The sequence below is a fragment of the Gasterosteus aculeatus genome, chromosome 17, assembly GCF_964276395.1.
Source record: "Gasterosteus aculeatus chromosome 17, fGasAcu3.hap1.1, whole genome shotgun sequence".
Lineage (NCBI taxonomy): Eukaryota > Metazoa > Chordata > Actinopteri > Perciformes > Gasterosteidae > Gasterosteus > Gasterosteus aculeatus.
In genome coordinates this window covers 10,158,101-10,175,958 of record NC_135705.1, presented here as the reverse complement: position 1 = coordinate 10,175,958, position 17,858 = coordinate 10,158,101, and the positions used below count along the sequence as shown (strand labels likewise).

The 17,858-nt window shown below is 44.1% G+C and overlaps 1 protein-coding gene across 1 annotated transcript in view; it reads right to left on the bottom strand.

Moving 5' to 3' along the window:
* Positions 1 to 16,685, bottom strand: part of col7a1 (collagen, type VII, alpha 1) — a 44,991-nt gene extending 28,306 nt beyond the window's left edge. The window contains exons 1-28 of the mRNA XM_078091708.1: positions 16,279 to 16,685; positions 15,462 to 15,575; positions 12,009 to 12,081; positions 11,742 to 11,922; positions 11,478 to 11,634; positions 11,293 to 11,386; positions 11,011 to 11,169; positions 10,719 to 10,876; positions 10,334 to 10,463; positions 10,095 to 10,214; positions 8,998 to 9,153; positions 8,487 to 8,606; positions 7,651 to 7,794; positions 5,412 to 5,528; positions 4,952 to 5,098; positions 4,711 to 4,836; positions 4,453 to 4,599; positions 3,861 to 3,983; positions 3,404 to 3,670; positions 3,127 to 3,270; positions 2,864 to 2,995; positions 2,249 to 2,395; positions 1,741 to 1,872; positions 1,514 to 1,663; positions 1,281 to 1,420; positions 1,040 to 1,166; positions 814 to 957; positions 139 to 308 (exon numbers count right to left, since the gene is read on the bottom strand). Of these exons, the coding sequence (XP_077947834.1) occupies positions 139 to 308; positions 814 to 957; positions 1,040 to 1,166; positions 1,281 to 1,420; positions 1,514 to 1,663; positions 1,741 to 1,872; positions 2,249 to 2,395; positions 2,864 to 2,995; positions 3,127 to 3,270; positions 3,404 to 3,670; positions 3,861 to 3,983; positions 4,453 to 4,599; positions 4,711 to 4,836; positions 4,952 to 5,098; positions 5,412 to 5,528; positions 7,651 to 7,794; positions 8,487 to 8,606; positions 8,998 to 9,153; positions 10,095 to 10,214; positions 10,334 to 10,463; positions 10,719 to 10,876; positions 11,011 to 11,169; positions 11,293 to 11,386; positions 11,478 to 11,634; positions 11,742 to 11,922; positions 12,009 to 12,072 (3,696 nt within the window). The 5' untranslated portion in view covers positions 12,073 to 12,081; positions 15,462 to 15,575; positions 16,279 to 16,685. The remainder of the gene's footprint in view (positions 1 to 138; positions 309 to 813; positions 958 to 1,039; positions 1,167 to 1,280; positions 1,421 to 1,513; positions 1,664 to 1,740; positions 1,873 to 2,248; positions 2,396 to 2,863; positions 2,996 to 3,126; positions 3,271 to 3,403; positions 3,671 to 3,860; positions 3,984 to 4,452; positions 4,600 to 4,710; positions 4,837 to 4,951; positions 5,099 to 5,411; positions 5,529 to 7,650; positions 7,795 to 8,486; positions 8,607 to 8,997; positions 9,154 to 10,094; positions 10,215 to 10,333; positions 10,464 to 10,718; positions 10,877 to 11,010; positions 11,170 to 11,292; positions 11,387 to 11,477; positions 11,635 to 11,741; positions 11,923 to 12,008; positions 12,082 to 15,461; positions 15,576 to 16,278) is intronic.
* Between the last annotated feature and the right edge of the window lie 1,173 nt (positions 16,686 to 17,858).

Below are 17,858 nucleotides of genomic sequence, written 5' to 3'. Positions count from 1 at the left end.
CAAGGACAGAAACATTATGCAGAGATTAAAGAGTTTTTTTGGACTATAATTACATAATATTTCCATTAAAAAAGCTAAAAAGTACCATGGAAACTATTACAGTATAGTATACTATAACAAAAACGTGATTTTTCTTACGTCTGGTATTCTGGCGATACCACAGAGCAAGTCTGCGAGATCTGAATGTACGGTGTCCAACTGTGATGCATCACGAGCATACAGGACGTTCTGGGGGCTGCCGTCCGTCACTGCCCGACGCAGCTCCTCGGTATTCGCCTGGTCCACACCCACTGCCAACACGGTCACACCTGGCAGACACACACGCGCGCATACACAAGACATGTCTCTCACAGAATGCACACATTGTTGAAGTTCTTGAGAATTGGGAAGAAAACCAAAGTAGTTTTTTGACTTTTTTAAATTCCACATAGGGGCAATTTAAAGGAATACTTAACATGCAGAATGATCATTTGTAGAACACTTTAGATTTAGATTTTGGCCCGAGAAGAAGGATATTTTGTTAACGTTTTGCTGTACCTGGCATTCATTTACTTTCATCAAACTGTTTTCAGTTATTTTATTCTTCTTTCACCATTTAAGCGTGTGAGAAAAAGATATTTGTCTCGAAGGGTCGAAGGGAAACAAAGGTAACTTACAAGAAATAGTTAATTTTAAGGGCGAATATTAAACTGAACTATTATTATCATTTTCTTAAATCAATGTACAATGTAGTTACATCCAACCAGGCTGAAGCAAGGCATATAAGTTCACGGGTGAGACAGTGTGACAGCTGGTTGGTCTGTTTCAGCCCACCTGCAGCCCTGAGACTGCTGGCTGCGAGAGTCAGGTTGTCCGCTGATGTTTTGTCAGCAATGATGACGACAGCACCGGGGACCCTCGGCCTCCGTCCAGCTGAGGGGGTCAGAAGGTACTGCCTGGTGTATGTCACCGCCTCACCTGCAGAGGGAGACAGACCATATCGTAACTCATAACACACATGTAGTATTAAGTGCAGAGAAGGCGAGGAAAAAAAAACTACCAATGTTGTTCCCGGGACTTTCGTCAAATGGCGTGGACTGGATCTCTTGGAGAAGAGTGTCAGACCGGCCGTGGCGATTAAGCAGGAACCATAATTTGGGCCTGTAACCATAGACTACAATTCCCAACTGAAACAGGCAGAAAAGGTGTCAAAATGTTAAGTCAGCTACAAGTGAGCGCGCCATCAGATCCAAACAGCCGTTCCGTTCACTGTGGAGAGACACATTCTCCCAGAGCAGTACCTGAGAGTCGCCGGATCCAATAGTTTCCAGCGAGCCTGCTGCACTCGTTAGCAGTTGGCGCAGAGCGCTTGCAAGACTAATCCGATCAGTGGATGCCGGAACCAGAAACACCACATCCAGACGCCCGCCCACACAAACTGCTGACAGAGGTGTTTGGATGGGTGAAGCACGGTATCAAAAAGGGTGTTTTTCGGTACGGCAAGTACATGAAAGAGGACGTGTTGGTGTGTTACCAGTGCGTTCAACAACAGAGCTCTCAGTTCCAAATCCATTTGGAAAGGTGGCTTGCACCGCAAAGCGATAACGACGGCCCAAACGCAGCCCGGTCACCTGGTAAGAGCTGGACGCTGCAGGGAGCGTAACGGACGAGCCCCCGCCAACCTCTGAGAGATGCAAACAGTTAATATGATGCAGGACTCTTTAACAGGTAAACTTTAACACGTGCAAAAGCACGTTTCACCTGTCTCCTCTCTCCAGCGTAGAATGTATCCCGTGGCACCAGCGAGTGGATTCCAGCCAATCCGCATAGAATTCCGAGTAACCTCTGCCACTCGTACAGTTATGGTGGCCACTGGGGGGGAGGGGTTCCCAGCTGTAAACACGGGTGCAAAGAAGAAGCACTGGTATTTCATTTCACTTCACTTATTCAATATAATTCTTGAAATATAACATTTTGTGTGCCGTGCACCCAAGACAGACAGTATTCTCATTCTTATCTACACAAAGGTCAAAGGCCTCAGCGACTTACGAGGTTTTACTTAGTGACTGCATGCTGTATTATTTTAGGATAATGCTAGATGTCTAATAATATATTACTGAGGCCTAAAGTGAAATTTGTGCTTATATGTATTTTTGACCATATTCATCATTTGTGAACTACTTTTATCTAAAAAGGTGAAGTTTATTGTTTAATATATTCATTTGACATTGCATGGACACGTATGCTAATATTAGAAGACAGGACTCACGTGTGGTGATTCTGACAGACACGGGGGATCCCTCTCTGTTTTGAACCAAAGCCATGACCTGCACCACATATTGTGCTCCAGGGTCCAATCGGTCCAAATCCACTGCTGTCACATCTCCCCCCACCAGCTGACTCCTCTCTTCACCACCTGCAGCAGCACGCAGTGGAAACGGGGAGTGGCTTGACACGGTTCTTGTGAAACATGTTAAAGAGGATAGTGGTGATGTTTTGAAGTGGGGTCATGTGAGGTTCTTATCCATTGTAAGGGTCTTACCTTATAGTGGATGGTGGCATGCCACCAGTTTGGAAAAACAGATGGTCGTACCAAGGCAAGAAGAGCAAGTTAAGTAACCGATCAGCGGTAAACCAGAAACCTTTGTGTTTAGCAGAGGGCCAATTACTGTTGGCATTGGCTACTTGTGGCCTCGCAGAGACATAGATGGATATGTTGGCTTCAGTTCCCTGTCAAAATCCATGCGCTTTGGATAAGTACTTCATAGAAACCCACATCAAACATGCGAACCACATCCTGTAGGGCAAATGAATGCCTTTGAGATGTTAAGATTTATATTTATGACTTTATAACAAAAGCGAAATGGCCAATCAATATATCCACCATCCGTTCTCTTCCAAGTAACTCGATAAGCCGTCGCTCCCTGCACACCGACCCAAGTGACCCGGACAACCTCTCCGCGGGCCTCCTGGATTTTCAGTGACGTCACACTCCCGACCACAGACGGATCCGACTCTGAAGGTGAGGACGGAAACCAATGAGTCACATGTTCTATTTAGTATTATCCTTACCCCCGTAGCCGTGCTCCTCCCAAAAGACACTCTGGGCAACAGCAGTAATGTGTATTAGGCACTCAGCGGAGGTACCTGTTCTGACACTCAGGGTGGAAGGACTTCCCTCTCGATTGCCAGTCAGTGAAGAAACTAATATGCTGTAGGCGGAATCTGACTGCAGCCCATCAATGGTGAAGGAAGAGACGTCGGCGTCCACGTTATTAGTTGATTGGACGCCTGCACCAGCCAAACATAGTAGGTAAATGGAAATGGTAGAATTGTGTCTTTAGGCCTGCTAATTTAAATATATGAGGATGGAAGAAGCTGACATTCAGCTGATGTCATTATGTGTGTTGGATTCATCTCGTACCATCAGCGCGGCGCCATGTGACCCTATACCCGGTCGCCCTAGTGGAACGGGACCATGCAATGCGTATCCTCTGAGATGTAACGTCAACGATGCGAAGGCCAGACACCGATCCACCGTTCGGATTGGTCCGACTAGAGAGCGTGACCACCTCTCCAACCCGTTGATCGACCATTGATGCAACACCAATCACCAGCGCCTCGTCTGGCTGCAGGCCGTCGATAGTGAAGGCCGTGACATCCGCTCCGAGTACACGGGACTGCTCTGCATCTACGAGGCCAAAAACAGACTATTCAGGAAAGATGTTAAACTAATTTAGCTTCAAAGTCTGCTGTTCTTGTTATCTTAAAGTATGATGAAATAAGATCCCAAAACAACTTTTTATTCATTCTTCAATTAGATGTAAGGAATGATATAATAATACATGACGCAAAAGGGCATTGTGATTTAAAACACTTACTGTTGCCTTGTCTCCAAGTAACCCTGTAACCTGTTGCCCCTGTAGCACCTCCCCAGGCAATTCGAATCCTCCGACTGTTTGCGTTCGTCACTCTAAGGTTAGTCACTCTGCCAACATCTCGCTCTGAAATAGAAATCGAGGCCCTCATGTGACAAAATGTACCCAATTTTAAGAAAGATGCATTTCAATTCAATAGTAACAGGTAGAAAGAGGAAAGGTGGTACACTAAAAAACACGGCTGTCCACTTTAAAGGACATTACACAATTGTGTGAATAATATATGAATAATTAATAAATAAAAAAATGTTCACAGTTATATATTGTATACTAATGTATAGTATACAGTATGTGAACAATATGTTTGATTGAAAAATATCAAGTAGTGTCGATTCTGCTAAATTAATGAGAGGCTTTAATCACAACAGCTGTTACGTTTTCACCTCAAATTTACAGTGAAATGTATGAAGAAATAATGCATCTTGACAGGATACATTTTTCAAAAGATTAGACATCCATTTTAGTTATCTGTTATTCATAACAGCAATACAACGGGATGAATCACACAGCAGCACAGTGACGCCGCTCAACCCACCTGGTGTGATGTAAACAGTAACTGGGTCTCCTTCATTTTCTCCAACTAGCGCTACGACGATGACACCATAAGGCACGCCCACTATCAGGTCTCTGAGGTCAAGGGTCGTCTGGTTACCAGGAATACGCCGTGTTTCCTCTGATCCCGCTAAAATGTCATGAAACACACAGAGCCGTTGTTTGCACAAGCATACTTTCATTCATAATTGAGCACTCAGTCATCAAAATGAAAAAGAAAGCAATGACTAAAATGCGTCACCTTCTGTGTTCAGGATGCTGATGCGGTACTGTGTCGCCCCGGCTACGCCTGTCCAGCCGAGTCTCACCGTGCTGCCCAGGGTCTCCACGACTCTCAGGTTGGACACCCTCCCCACTGGCTGTTCCTCTGCAACACCACAGAATAGGGACACTCGTATCCCCTTGGAATTCAACCCGGAACATCTGTGACCCATAAATCCGCCCCAAATGAACTGGTGAAGCGTCCCGGCTGAGGTACTGACCTTTGGATATGAAGGTGACAGGCGTGTTCTCTTCCCGGCCTTCGAACAGCGTGTACAGCGTGATGATGTATTCTGTGTTGGGCTGGAGGCCTGTCAGCTCATGGCTGGAAGTCGTTCTAGAAAAAGGCAGGCTCTGGATACGGCCTCCTGAAAACAGGGCAATGATCCGAGATCAGTGCATTTAGGTTCAATACACCTGCAGTTCCTTTCATATGCAACTTATAACGGGAGCATTTACTCGACGGCTATAATTGGCTATATTTCAGTCAAATAATATATTAAAAAACTGATTCTGTACACATATTGTTACTGTTAAGTAACTGTAAGTAGACATCAAAATGATTTCTTGTGATGAATATAATAACTTATAATAACTTGCACAGTCATTTTAAAATCAACAGGTAATGTATGAAAAGAACACAAAAGGATCACGTGAGTGTGTATGACGTGCACGTCTGACCTTCCCCAGCCCTCCATTCCAGGCGGTACCCTTGAGATGACTCAATGATCCTCCACGTGAGGCGAATAGAGGAGGGTCCGATGGTGGCTGCTCTGAGAAGCTGCTGCTCCTGACGCTCTAAGGTGAAGACATGATTTACACCATGAATGGAATTATGTGAAAGATCCAAAGTAAATCTCACCCCCCACCATCAAACAATCAATAAGAAATGTTAGAAGCTGGTCAGATTGTTGAGAACAATACTCCCAATACTGGCTATTATTGCTTTGCTGTAATTATGCCTTTACTGGACAAAAGGAGATGCCTTTCCACAGTAATTTCAAGGTGATTGGGTAAAAAAATCGGCTGCTTATTCTCTGTAAAAATGCAGTTTAAGTTTAGTTGACGTGAATGCAAGGCTTCAGCTAGCCTAACTGCCAGGATTTGCTTAGTTCACATAGCACCAACCAGCAGGATGGTTTTGGTGAGGTTTTACTAAAGCGCACTGCACTGAACTATATAACGAATGTTTCTAAATGTCACAAGGAATCCATAAGTCAACTAAGGTAAACCAACAATAAACTCTCCCTGAGGAACGTCTTTTCCTTACTTTTAGGATGTTACCCTTACAGAGAAACATAACTTAATTCATAATGTATTGAGCCACCAAATTATAATTCTTAAAACAAGAAAGTATATTTGCAATGTATTGTTTAAATTGTCCTAACCTAAAAATGAACATATCATTTAGGATACTTAAAAATGAGGCTGATCTCGTGTTTTGAGATAAGAGGGACCGAATGTTGGGGTTCAGGAATCTGTTCTAAATTGATACAAAAATTTGTTTAGAGGAGGTGAGAAAACATACAGCCTTCACTTTTTTACCGAGGAGCACGATTGGTGCAAAAATAATGTCAACAAAACCAATGAGCAATGAATGAATAAAATAAAGTAGTGGGATACCAGAGGAACCGTAATAATCTGTCCTTTAATTCATTTGACTTGACTGCTCAGCTTTGTTCTTCTGATGTGTGTCTTTTAGCGTGCATATTTAAAAACAAAAAAAAACATCACATTCCTTGTTCCAATAAATCTGGTTCTAAGGGAACACATAATTGCAGCCAGTGGACAAAGCTTCAAATGTCAATGTTGCTGCAAAGACGTAACAAATTATGAAACATGTCTGCCTCAAACACATCTTCACCCTGCCTCCCATTTGACATTTTGGTGTCGTTTAGGTGTCAATGACCTTTGACTATGACTGTAAGACAGAAAGCCATTTTTAGCCGCTACAGAGGCTCATACCAGCAAACTCGTTCTCTGATTCTGTATGTGCCGTGTTTTCTTCTTCATGAGAGAAACATTTAAAGAAATCCACAAGAAAGGGCATAAAAAGGTCTACAGACCCGCGGCTATGCAGCAGTAACCCACTGATGTGTCTTTTAGGCCTGAGATTCAGACTATACACTAACAACCAACATTTTACTTTATGACAGATTTGTTTGATTGAATGCCACACAAAGACGTTGTAGTGGTTGGGACATTTGGAGACGATGTCAATGTGTTATTCACTAAATAAGAAAAAAGTCAACATTTTTTCCTAATAAGAAGGGACAGACTACTCTCCCACCATAAATGTTTCACAAGTTTAAACAGGAACAGAAAAGAGCAAAAACAAGCTCCGCTGCAGTTCAAGTTATGTAGAGCCTTGTATATTTCTCACCTCTGTGATAGCACAACACAGAGGAGCACAGAAGAGCACAGAGGAACACAGAGGAACACAGAGGAACACAGAGGGTTTTAGTTCTCCATTTCTGCGTGCCTGCTCCATAAAGTGGCCAAGCAGTGACTCAGCCTTCATTCAAAGAACACCAGCCCCACCGAAGTGACACCATATGGCCCTTACTCACGATAGAGACAGATGCTGGGTAATGAGTGCGTAGGTGTGCTTAAAATGTTCCTTAAACAAAGATAAACAGTAACATGTGAAGGTTTTCAGAAGACAGACAAACAGCGGAGCAGACTGCCATCTTGTCCGTCTCATCTTCCTGTCCCCGTCCACTTAGCAGGACACAACAGAAAGCAAGCCCCCATTCAACAAGACTCATCTCACAGCAATTACTGATTTAAAAAGCCCCAACGGATGTCATGTGGCAGTTTGCAGCTTTGGTGTGTGTGTGTGTGTATGTGAGTAAGCGAGTGCGTGGTTTGAGAGAGCAGAGGCAGATGTTTGATGTTGAACTACTGGAACCACACCTACCTATCTTGAAGCTGGCGGTGGCTACCGGGCCCTCAGTGTTGCCCTCATACAGCGGGATGATGGTGACGATGTACTCGGTGTCAGACTGCAGTCTGGACAGAGTATGAAACTCATCAGCAACCTCCACTGTCTCGACATCTCGACCTTTGTCAAAGGAAAAAAACAGAGTGTAGGCATATTTTAAAAACAACATATATACATGTAGACAGAAATACAATAGGTTGTCTCATATCAGGAATCAGGAAACATTTATTGCCAAAATATGTCAGACATACAACGAATTTGTCTTGGCAGTTGGTGCGTGACAGTACACAGTGTAACAATAGACAACAAGACAGCAGTGCACAAGTAATTAAATAAAGTTAGTAGAATAAGGCTATGGGTTAGTATAAAACAAGAGAATAAAGTTAGAGTTACAAATTTAAAATATTAAAACATATTAAGCATAAAGTGCTCTAGCGAACAAGTAACAAAGTGACGAGTGACGACAAAGTGAAAAATTACAGGTAAATTGACATGTGCAGTGTGAAGGGGAGTGACCGGTGGAGTGTTATAGTCAGTCAGTGGGGGACCGGGCTCTGTTGATGAGCCCGACTGCCGACGGGAAGAAACTGTTTGTGTGGCAGGAGGTCTTAGTCCTGATGGACCTCAGCCTCCTGCCAGATGGAAGGGGCACAAACAGGTTTTGTCCGGGGTGAGAGGGGTCGGCCGCGATTTTTTAGCTCGCTTTTTTTCCAGTTAGCTCGAACTGGAAGCGAACAAGTCCTGCAGGGACGGCAGATTGCAGCCGATCACCCTCTCTGCAGAGCGGATGACACGCTGCAGCGTGTCCTTACCTGTAATTGGTCCCCAGACCAGTCGGTAGGCCCGCGCACCATTGACACCTCTCCACCGCACCCGCACGCTGCCCTCCGACTCCGTCTCCACTGACAGCTGCTGCACGACCTCGAGGCGCACTGACCCATGCAACAACATGAACACAGGACCTCTGAATGCTATTTGCATGTAAACATAGTTTAGATTTGGACTGTAGTTTTTACAAACTTTTCATTTGTCAAGTATCTAATCTCCCACCAGACTATACAAAAAGGGTTTAACTATGTGGTTATTTCACGTAGACTACTGAATAACTACAAAACATGCCGTATCATAATATGAAATTACCTGTGTTTTGATAAAAGATTCGTGACATATCTCCAAGCCTCACAGAGCTGCACTCGGCACTTGTTTTAAAATTGCTTTATCCAAAAATCCACCACTGCATTACACTGTATCGATGGTGATAGTGATTCTAATGGATTAAAAGCACTTACGTCATCATATAACAGCACCGACGGGAGGACTCACGTGTGCGGGCGTTGAGGATGGACGGGGATGCAGAGTTTCGAGGGAACAGCGGATAGAGGCTGACCACGTACTCCGTGTCGGGCTGAAGCGACTCCAGGGTGATGGATGTGGAGTCTGCCGACAGAGACTGCTCCAACAACTGAGACGCTGGCTGACCTGCTCCTCCAAACACACAGTCGACAGGGCAAGTAGGCATGGCAGGCAGGCAGCAGATACATACGGGCACGGATGAGCAGTCATAATGATAGAGTGTGGCATGTCATGACACAAATTAGCTGACAACAAGCTGGAAGAAATATAAGAAGTGTCTTCACTTCACTGACTTTGCCTGATTCAACGCGGCGAGTGCATGCAATGTATTCGCGTGGGCGCCTGTCAGCATCTGTCTTGTTTGTTTAAATCACCAGGGCGAGTAACAGGTAGAAACATTGCCCCCTCTCATTGAAGGATGCACCCTGGCCTCAATTAAATACTCTCACATATGCGACCAACCTAACTAGTCTGAGGAGGATCTCCATGTGAGACTGGCACTCCTGCCACATGTTCAGAGACAGAAACTGTTTATGTCAGCCCTCAGGGGCCATTTCTCCCTCCTGAATCACTGCAAAAGCGCCCAGACATCTTGAAATGTTATAATCTATGCCACACCCTGTTTCCAGAAATGTGAGAAATAAATTACGGACGCACCGTTGCATAAGTGACTGTTTTCAAGTTTTTTAATTTCAAGACGTGTGATGATAAAATTAGATGTAATATTTTAGTAATGATTGGGTGATAAAATTCCCAACTGACAGCCCGCGCCCGGGGGGACGTAAAGGGAAGCTTGTGCCCTCAGCCTTGACTCCTGTACATTCTCGACATGTTTTCAACTTGACACCAAAGGATAACTGTTATTCAGGCTTGTAGCTTCTTTCCTCCCCTCATTTTTACAGTTATTACTCACTCTGCGAGTATTAGCATTTTGACAAGACAATTCTGCCACGACAAAAGGAGATGTTGCTAATGAACTGTAGGTGTTACTCAAACCCAACTGCGTGAGTCAGATGAGCTGCAGACAGAGAGAGAAAGGCAGTTAGACAGGTATGCGTGTGCCTGACCTCGTGGTCCGTAGGTGAGCCTGTAGCCCTGCACAGGAGAGGAAGGCTGATCCCAGACCACAGAAAGGGAGAAGAAGCCTGCCTGGACCAGGCGCAGGCTGGTGACCGCTGGCAAAGACCCTGCAGGAGGATTTTTAAAAACACACACAAACCAGTTGTAACAATTCCCAATAGATGGGTGCTGTCGTGTGTTTTGGCAAGTTTCCCTGGTGATATTTCGTCCTTCACTTTTTACTCACTGGTTTGTTGCTTGCCAGAAACAGACTCCCCAACACTGTTGGGGTACTGAGCAATGACAGTCACCAGGTAGTCGGTTCCTGACCTCAGCTCTTGTGCGGTAAAGGTCCTCTGACTGGCAGAGACAGTTTCCTGCAGAGACGGCAGGTTTGTTTTTACAAGCAGTCAATCCCAACACACATTTGTGCAAAGCAAATGACTGAAATATGTAGGTAAGCTCTGACATTATTCTATCTACACCATGTTTGCCAGAAAAAGGGAATTTCACGCATTGGTCTGCCATGTTTGTATCTCTTCGGCATCTGCACAAACATTGGACGTGTTTACACTCAGCCTGAAGGCATCTCCATGAGTTGCCAAGAGTAGTCATCCAACACCTGGGCTTACCTGACGCAGCTCTGCTGTGATAGGTTGACCCAGACCAGAGAGTGGCACATACTGGACCAAGTAGCCAGTCAATGGCCCCCGTGCCGCACCCCAGCGGAACCGCAGAGTATCAGACGTTTGGCCGGTGAACTGAATGTTGGACGGACCAGAAAAGGCCTCTGAAGGCAGGGAAGAGGGTGCAAGCCGGATGAGACGAATCAAATAAAAAATGTCAGCAAGAATAAGGCGATATACACTTTTGGTGGTGTGTATTTTAGTATACCGATGTTATTTTTCAAGGTAATCCACATACCATCGCTAGCATAGACCCCTCCGGCTTTGGAACAGACTTTAGGGCTCACAAGGGGAAGAAGTGTGTTCAGCAGTTTGAAGTCCCCGACAAAGGAGGTGAAATCACCGCTGGGCTGAGAGGCGATCTGAGCCAATTCCTTCCTGTCCGCGCTCTTTATACCTAATAAACCATAGAAAATTGTTACGTTTAAAAAACCACGATAACCACGATGGCTCAGAAGCAAGCAAAAAGAAAAACACTACTTTGATTAAAAGAGGACAGGCGGCCTTTCAAGCAACCTACCAACTGCAAATACATGGACTCCTTGACTGCGCAGCTTCTGTGCTGGCTCTTCCACACTGTCTTGTGACTTTCCGTCTGTTATGAGGATAGTGATCTGAAAGTTAAAGAGGACCCACGGGGAGAATTAGGGACGCAAGAGGTGCCAAGTTCGATATGCCATTTTAGAATTATGCTGCCCCTCCGACCTTTGGTACATCCCGACTGGTCGTAGGATTGAAGAAGTTATCAGCGACAAACTTGAGACCAGCACCAGTCCGTGTGTTCCCGCCCTTATAGTTCAGACTCTCTACAGCGTTGACCAGCTCGGTGCCAACCAGGTAGGTGCTAAATGTAAATTCAACCCTGGAGGGAGAGAAATTCACATTACATACATATTTCCCCCCTCTGCAGTAATTGCATGCAGGGGAAAGTAATGAGGTGAATTGTAATCCTTAGTAGTTGATAGTCACCTTGAGGTGTCGCTGTACTGTATGACCCCAAACCGTATCCCTGACTCGCTGACAGAGCTGACGAACGGCTTGACGACCCCAGCCATGAAGCGTTTCACCTGCAGGAAGTTAGCTCGGCCAATGCTGGAAGACCCGTCAACCAGGAAAACAATATCTGCTGCTTGCACATTATTACACCTGCCTGCAAATACAATGCAATAGAGACCCCATGTGAGCACAAACACACGTGTGACTTAGAACACTTTGAGGAGGAGAATTAGAGTTTACCCTGAGCTTCAATCCTTTTCATGGAGGACAGCAGGGCAGTCACAGTGAAAATCCAGCTCCACATCTTCACAACCTTGGTACACAAAGAGTAAATAAAGATGTTATTATGACTCACTACATGACCGATGACTCACTGAAATCCCTCAGATACTTACTCTTCGTGTCCATTTCATTGCCAGTTTCTGCTATTCATCTAATTATCTCCTTCTTTTCAGCTGCAGCCCATTATTCACACCTTCCTCGGCATATGTTCAGCACTGTTATTTGTTAGATTATATCTGTTCCTTAAAGCAATTGTTCCTGCCCACGCCTGCTCTAAACCACCTATAGCCTCTGCCCGCCTCGTCTCTTCTTCTATAAACGTCGGTCTGATAAAGAGTAGAGTCTTATTATACCACACAAGCTTCACAAGTCCGTTTAAGGTCCAAGTTCCAATTTGCCCGACACAGCGTCAGTGAGTGTTGGCATGGTAGTGTACTTTCATGTAGTCTGGCTCTCTGCACCATACTTCAGTGCGATTGCTGACGTCCTCAACAACCAACATCCTGAAATCAACAACCAGGGAAAGCTAAACAACCAGAGATAAAGACTCTGCTGACCCATCTGTGTTATAGATAATAATAATATATACTTGTATATGGTGGCTTTTTGGGGGTTTACATCACTCTACTCCTGAATTGAAATAATTTTCCATTATTTAAACATGAGTTGTTTATATAAAATCCAGTTCAGTTTTTAAAAAACATATATTATTTGATTAAACTTGTTTTCAGTTGTTGACTCCAAAGATATGTTAATTCAACTTTGATATGAAGAAATTATGACATATGACTAAACTTTCACTCGGTGTCAAACACCAACTGATGACAAACCTTCCAAAGCTGTTGATGAGTATAATTCACACAAGGGTGCGTATTATCAATAGGTCTACATTTTACAAAGGACACATGGTACATGCATAAACATGTGCAGAGAGAAACAGACCAATTAGACAGTGCTGCCTCACATCTTCTCTCTGTGTGTGTTTCCTTTCCATTTCATCTCATCAGAGCAGATGAGTTAAATTCCTTTGAGCATATTGGCCTCTTTTTGTCCATTTGACTTTCCCCAGCATGACCGATTGCACCCTCAAACTTTACTACTGTATGTCTGGAATGCAGATGTAAGAACCTCATGAGCACGATGTACCATTTCAAAAAAATGTTTTTTTTCATCTTCTCTGACTTTCTAAATTTGGATTTTCACCTCTGCCATGATCAGGGATCTCGACCTACGCAAACCACCACCTCCTTTCTTGACAACCTCTATTCATGTCGTCCTTTTTACAGAGGTGATGCACCACACGGCGGCTACCGCAAAGCGCTGACAGATGTTGAGCCACAAACAAAATGTCTGGTCTACTCTGTAGAGCTACATCCACCGCATAGGAATGCGAGGAGCATCAACATCGTCTGGAGTAGTTGTGTCGCTTTGACCGTCAGTGTTTCCAGCGTGACAACCAGCCCACATGAAAGAAAGCCGCCGCCGACATATGCTGACAGAAAACTACAATGAATGCCTCTCACTTTGTTGTAGTTCTATGTGACTACTATTAACTATTCTGGAGATTAGAACAGGTTTTACCAGTAGTTTCACATACATGTATTAGCTTTCTTGTTAAGAGTTTGTTAAAAATACTTCCTTAGCGGTTGGGTAAAGAGAAGGCTACATCAAACTAGCTGTTAGCATACTGGAGGCAGCTACAGTATATGAGTTGTTTGTCACTATAAAAGCTAAAGAAAAAAACAACGTTGTGTTTTTAATCCGGTTTAGCAATAGTTTGGCACGTGACCCCTTGAGAATAAGAGACCAGACTCCATTGGCCATTCAGACGTTACCTGAAGCCAAAAGGTCGAACGTAGCTGCTCCCTCTGACATGCAGAGCACACAAATAAGCAGTACACATTTAACCATGTGCCCTTTGAAAGATTAAAATTATTTTTTCTGAGACACCTGCAGCTAAAAAAATCAAATGTTGTGCAATAAGCTCAAGGTCAGCCTGATTCCAAACATTGTTTATTACAGGTTCAGTTACGTAAGCTATTTGTTTGGACCCACAGCCTGTTCTGAGCACGTGCAGTGGCTGACTTAACAGCTCATTTAATTGAAAGGCATTAATGATTTCAGGGTAATTAAAAACACAGGCTGACTACTACAGGAAGTGCCGGTAAATGTTAAAATATCCCAAACCACAGAATTTAGTCTCTTCCTGCCACTCCAACAACATACCCAATAAACACTCCCTCTTTTTTAGGCGCTATTCTAATCTGAGTCAATACAATCCGGCTGGTAAACATTTTTAAATATTTGTTCAAATATTTGTTCATCACATGCCATTAATGGGAGAAACACACCTCCTCTGATGAGTTCATTTTTCGTTACAGTATATTTAAAGATATATTTATGAATATGGCTACACCCACTACAGGCCACCTGGGAATTAAATGGGTCAGAAATTACTGTCTTAGTAGCAAAGTGCATCTGGAAGCCATCCTCACCAGGAACAAAGAGAGGAATGGTGGAAAACAAACCCTGTAAGAATCAGCACAGGGAAGGAAAGGGACTTTTTCAAGCACTGGAGGAAAACAAGACGAGGACTCATCCCAGAGCTTCTAGTGGCAGCTGCACAAGGGTTGGGCTGTGCTTTGTGAAAGTTCCGCTCAGGCAGGATCAGGGGTTTTAGTAGAGATGCCTTTCTCTCAGGGGGGCGGCGGGCCACAGGCCACTGCAATGTGACAGACTGCAGGATTGTGTAAGAGCCCGGTTCGCTCTGCACATCGGTCTCCAGGGACAGAGAGTGACTCAAGTGGACAAGGGGACGGAGGGGTCAAAGGAGTAGGCGCTGTCACACTAAATTACCAAAGGCTCCTGCATATTTGCTCACACACCAGAATTTTGCTTACTCGGGCGCCTGAAGCTGCTGGTGGCAAGAACCGAAGGAGCTTTCTCTGGAGCTGTAGGAGGCCAAACCGTAAACTAATCGCTTCAACTATGACCTCTACTCTCAGGTCAAGTCTCTCATATCCGCCAGTAATGGATTATTACTCATTTTCTTTAGCCAAACTAAACAAAAGGACAAAAAACACGCAGCTTCTGAAAATCTTTTTGGAACAATTTTCCAATGAAGCACTGATCTTATCTTCTCGGTGAAATATTTCTCAAGCTAACTAATCAATAGGTTATCTCAAACATAAATAAATGGAGACAAAAGGTCAATATCCCCTAACTTGTAGCTAGTTTAATCCAACATAAACATAATAAAGACAAATTTAAGCACCTGAATCAAAATATACATAAAGTCACTTCAAATTCAAGTTCTGGCTTTAAAGGTTTTCCATTCTAAGGCCCATTCTTGATACAATTCTTTCAAATATAGATCTTAAAAAGTGATGGACAAAAGGAATGTTCCCTTACCAACGCAGCAAACAAGCACAGTAACCAGCAGCAGCCCACCGTAGATGACACACTTGGGATCAGTCCAGAGCCATTTTCAGCGCCACAGACTGGCACGCCAAAGAAGAAAGGCTGCTGCAGGGAAGTCGATGAAAAGATGAATGAGAGAGTGGGAGGCTGAAGGGGGAGTCAGAGAGGACGAGTCTTTGTCAGATAGTAATGTAAAATCCATGTCAATATTGGATGTCTTGCTTTTGGCTGCAGCCAAACCACAGCAAAGACATGGATGCACTTCGAAGCGGACCGGACAACTGAAACCATTCAAAATGTAAAGAGGAGCAGACGGAGGAGTGAGAGTCCCTTCCTCAGTGCAGGATCATGATGTTTAGCAGGGGTAATGGCCTATAACTAGGGGTTTCAGCTGAGGTCAACGTGCATCTACACTCCCACGTTGTCCTGAGCAACTGTAATAAAGAGTAATGCAGACAGGAGTGTAAATCAGGAGTGTGTAGGTTCTTTCATGTAAAAATGCATTACTGAATAGGAATTTAAACGAGGCAGATACATGTTCTGCTTGGTCTTGCTCATAGTCAAATTTTTTGCTCCAGGGAATTAAAGCAATAGGCAAAGGAGTGGGGAGTGGTTCATTGGCTACAATTACTTTAGTGTAGAAGAGTTACCGCTTTCCAGCATGCGCACGCATCAATGCAGATATTTTCCTGCACGCATTTAGATATTGTAATCATGCACACCCATAAAAACAACAACACAAGGCAGAATTGTGGTTGGAAAATCGCGAACAGCTGCCAGAGAGTGGACGGACAGAACCTCATCTTACCTCTGCTCCGTGCACCGGGGGCCACGCCTGCCGCTCCTCACCGCTCCACCTGTGTCATGTCCAGCCCAGCTGTGTGTGTGTGTGTGTTCTGTGTGCACTGTCAGGGCACACGGTAGTATCCCCAGTCAGCGGCGTCCAGAAGAACAAAAACGAGCGCTGCAGCTCAGGAACTGAACTCCTGTCGCTGCATCCCTGCAGAAGGAAACAGATTGTTTCTGATTCCCGAGGCTGCCTGGCTGCAGAAACACAAGCAGAACAGTCCAGACTTGTTCAGATGCCTGAAGGAACCCTTTCTGATCCCCCCCCCCCCCCCCCCCTTCCTTCGTACGTTATGCCCTCTCCTCTTGTCCCTCCCTGCTGCAGCCTGCAGGCAACGCACGTAACCACGCGCAGCCGAAACATTGGACAAACTATTTCGCTACTTCTCAGACTCTGAGAAGTCACGTGATTCCAGCAGATGTACATTATTTACGCTCGGTGAGGATACATAGACATATTTTCCGTGAATTGCTGTTGGCCACGTGTTACAAAATTGCACCGCCACACCCCACACAAAAGATTGACTAAAAATAGAAATACTTTCACCCCTTTCTTGACATCTTGATTGTTAATTTTGGTTCTCACAGTGATGCTTACTTGCCAATTGAAGTCCAAAGCTTTTACCCCAAAGGCGATTGGGATTTGACCAGTGAAAGACATTCTATTTTTATGTATTTATTTTCAAACCAAAATCAGCAGACATTTAAAGGGAGTAGTGCTAAAATGGAACTCAACCTCTAATATAAGTTAACATAAATTACACTTCCTCCTCATTCTTTGGAGACAGCTTCCCACCGTTGCCTCTCATTAGAGTGCTATTCATTGTTACCATGGTAATACCCCATTCTACTCTAAACTACGCTTTTAGTACCATATGATCCTTATTTCATGCATTTTTGGGTGCTCCATGTTACATTGCTATTCACCAATGGGTCTGAATGGTTGATGCTCCGTAGTGTGTTGGACTTTATCTATTGTCTTGCAGAAAGTATGCCGACACAAAGACATTTCTGTGAATTTGTTTTAGTAAAGTGACCATCTAGCATTAGATGATGATGATATGTATGCAGGTGTACTCTTATATTGTTATTTACTGTTCATATACCTCAGTAATGCCAGTGTGGGACAGTTTGTCATTAATGCATGTTTGCATCCGCTCGTGTTTATGATAAAAACAGATCATCTTAAAAACTGATTTACAGTTTAGCTTCTTCAGTTTTTAGAGAGACAGATAAGACAGCTTGGTATAAACCACCAACTATGCAGGCAAGCAGACAGAGCTCTAAGGAGTGTGTGAGGCAGATGTATTTGCCGCTCTGGATCTTTGAAACAGCCAACCAAGCTCAACGCGTAACCATGCTGCTTCAATTAAAAACACATTCCAGAACTTGTGTTGGTTTGGAACAACAGAGACAATATGACTTGGGGTTTAAACTGACTCAATTTGCACTTTGTTCACAATTCTCCACCTTTACAAAGTGTCACGTGACATCCCTTAATCATAACCAAGCTAAAACAGTAAACAGGCTGAAGGTTACGAG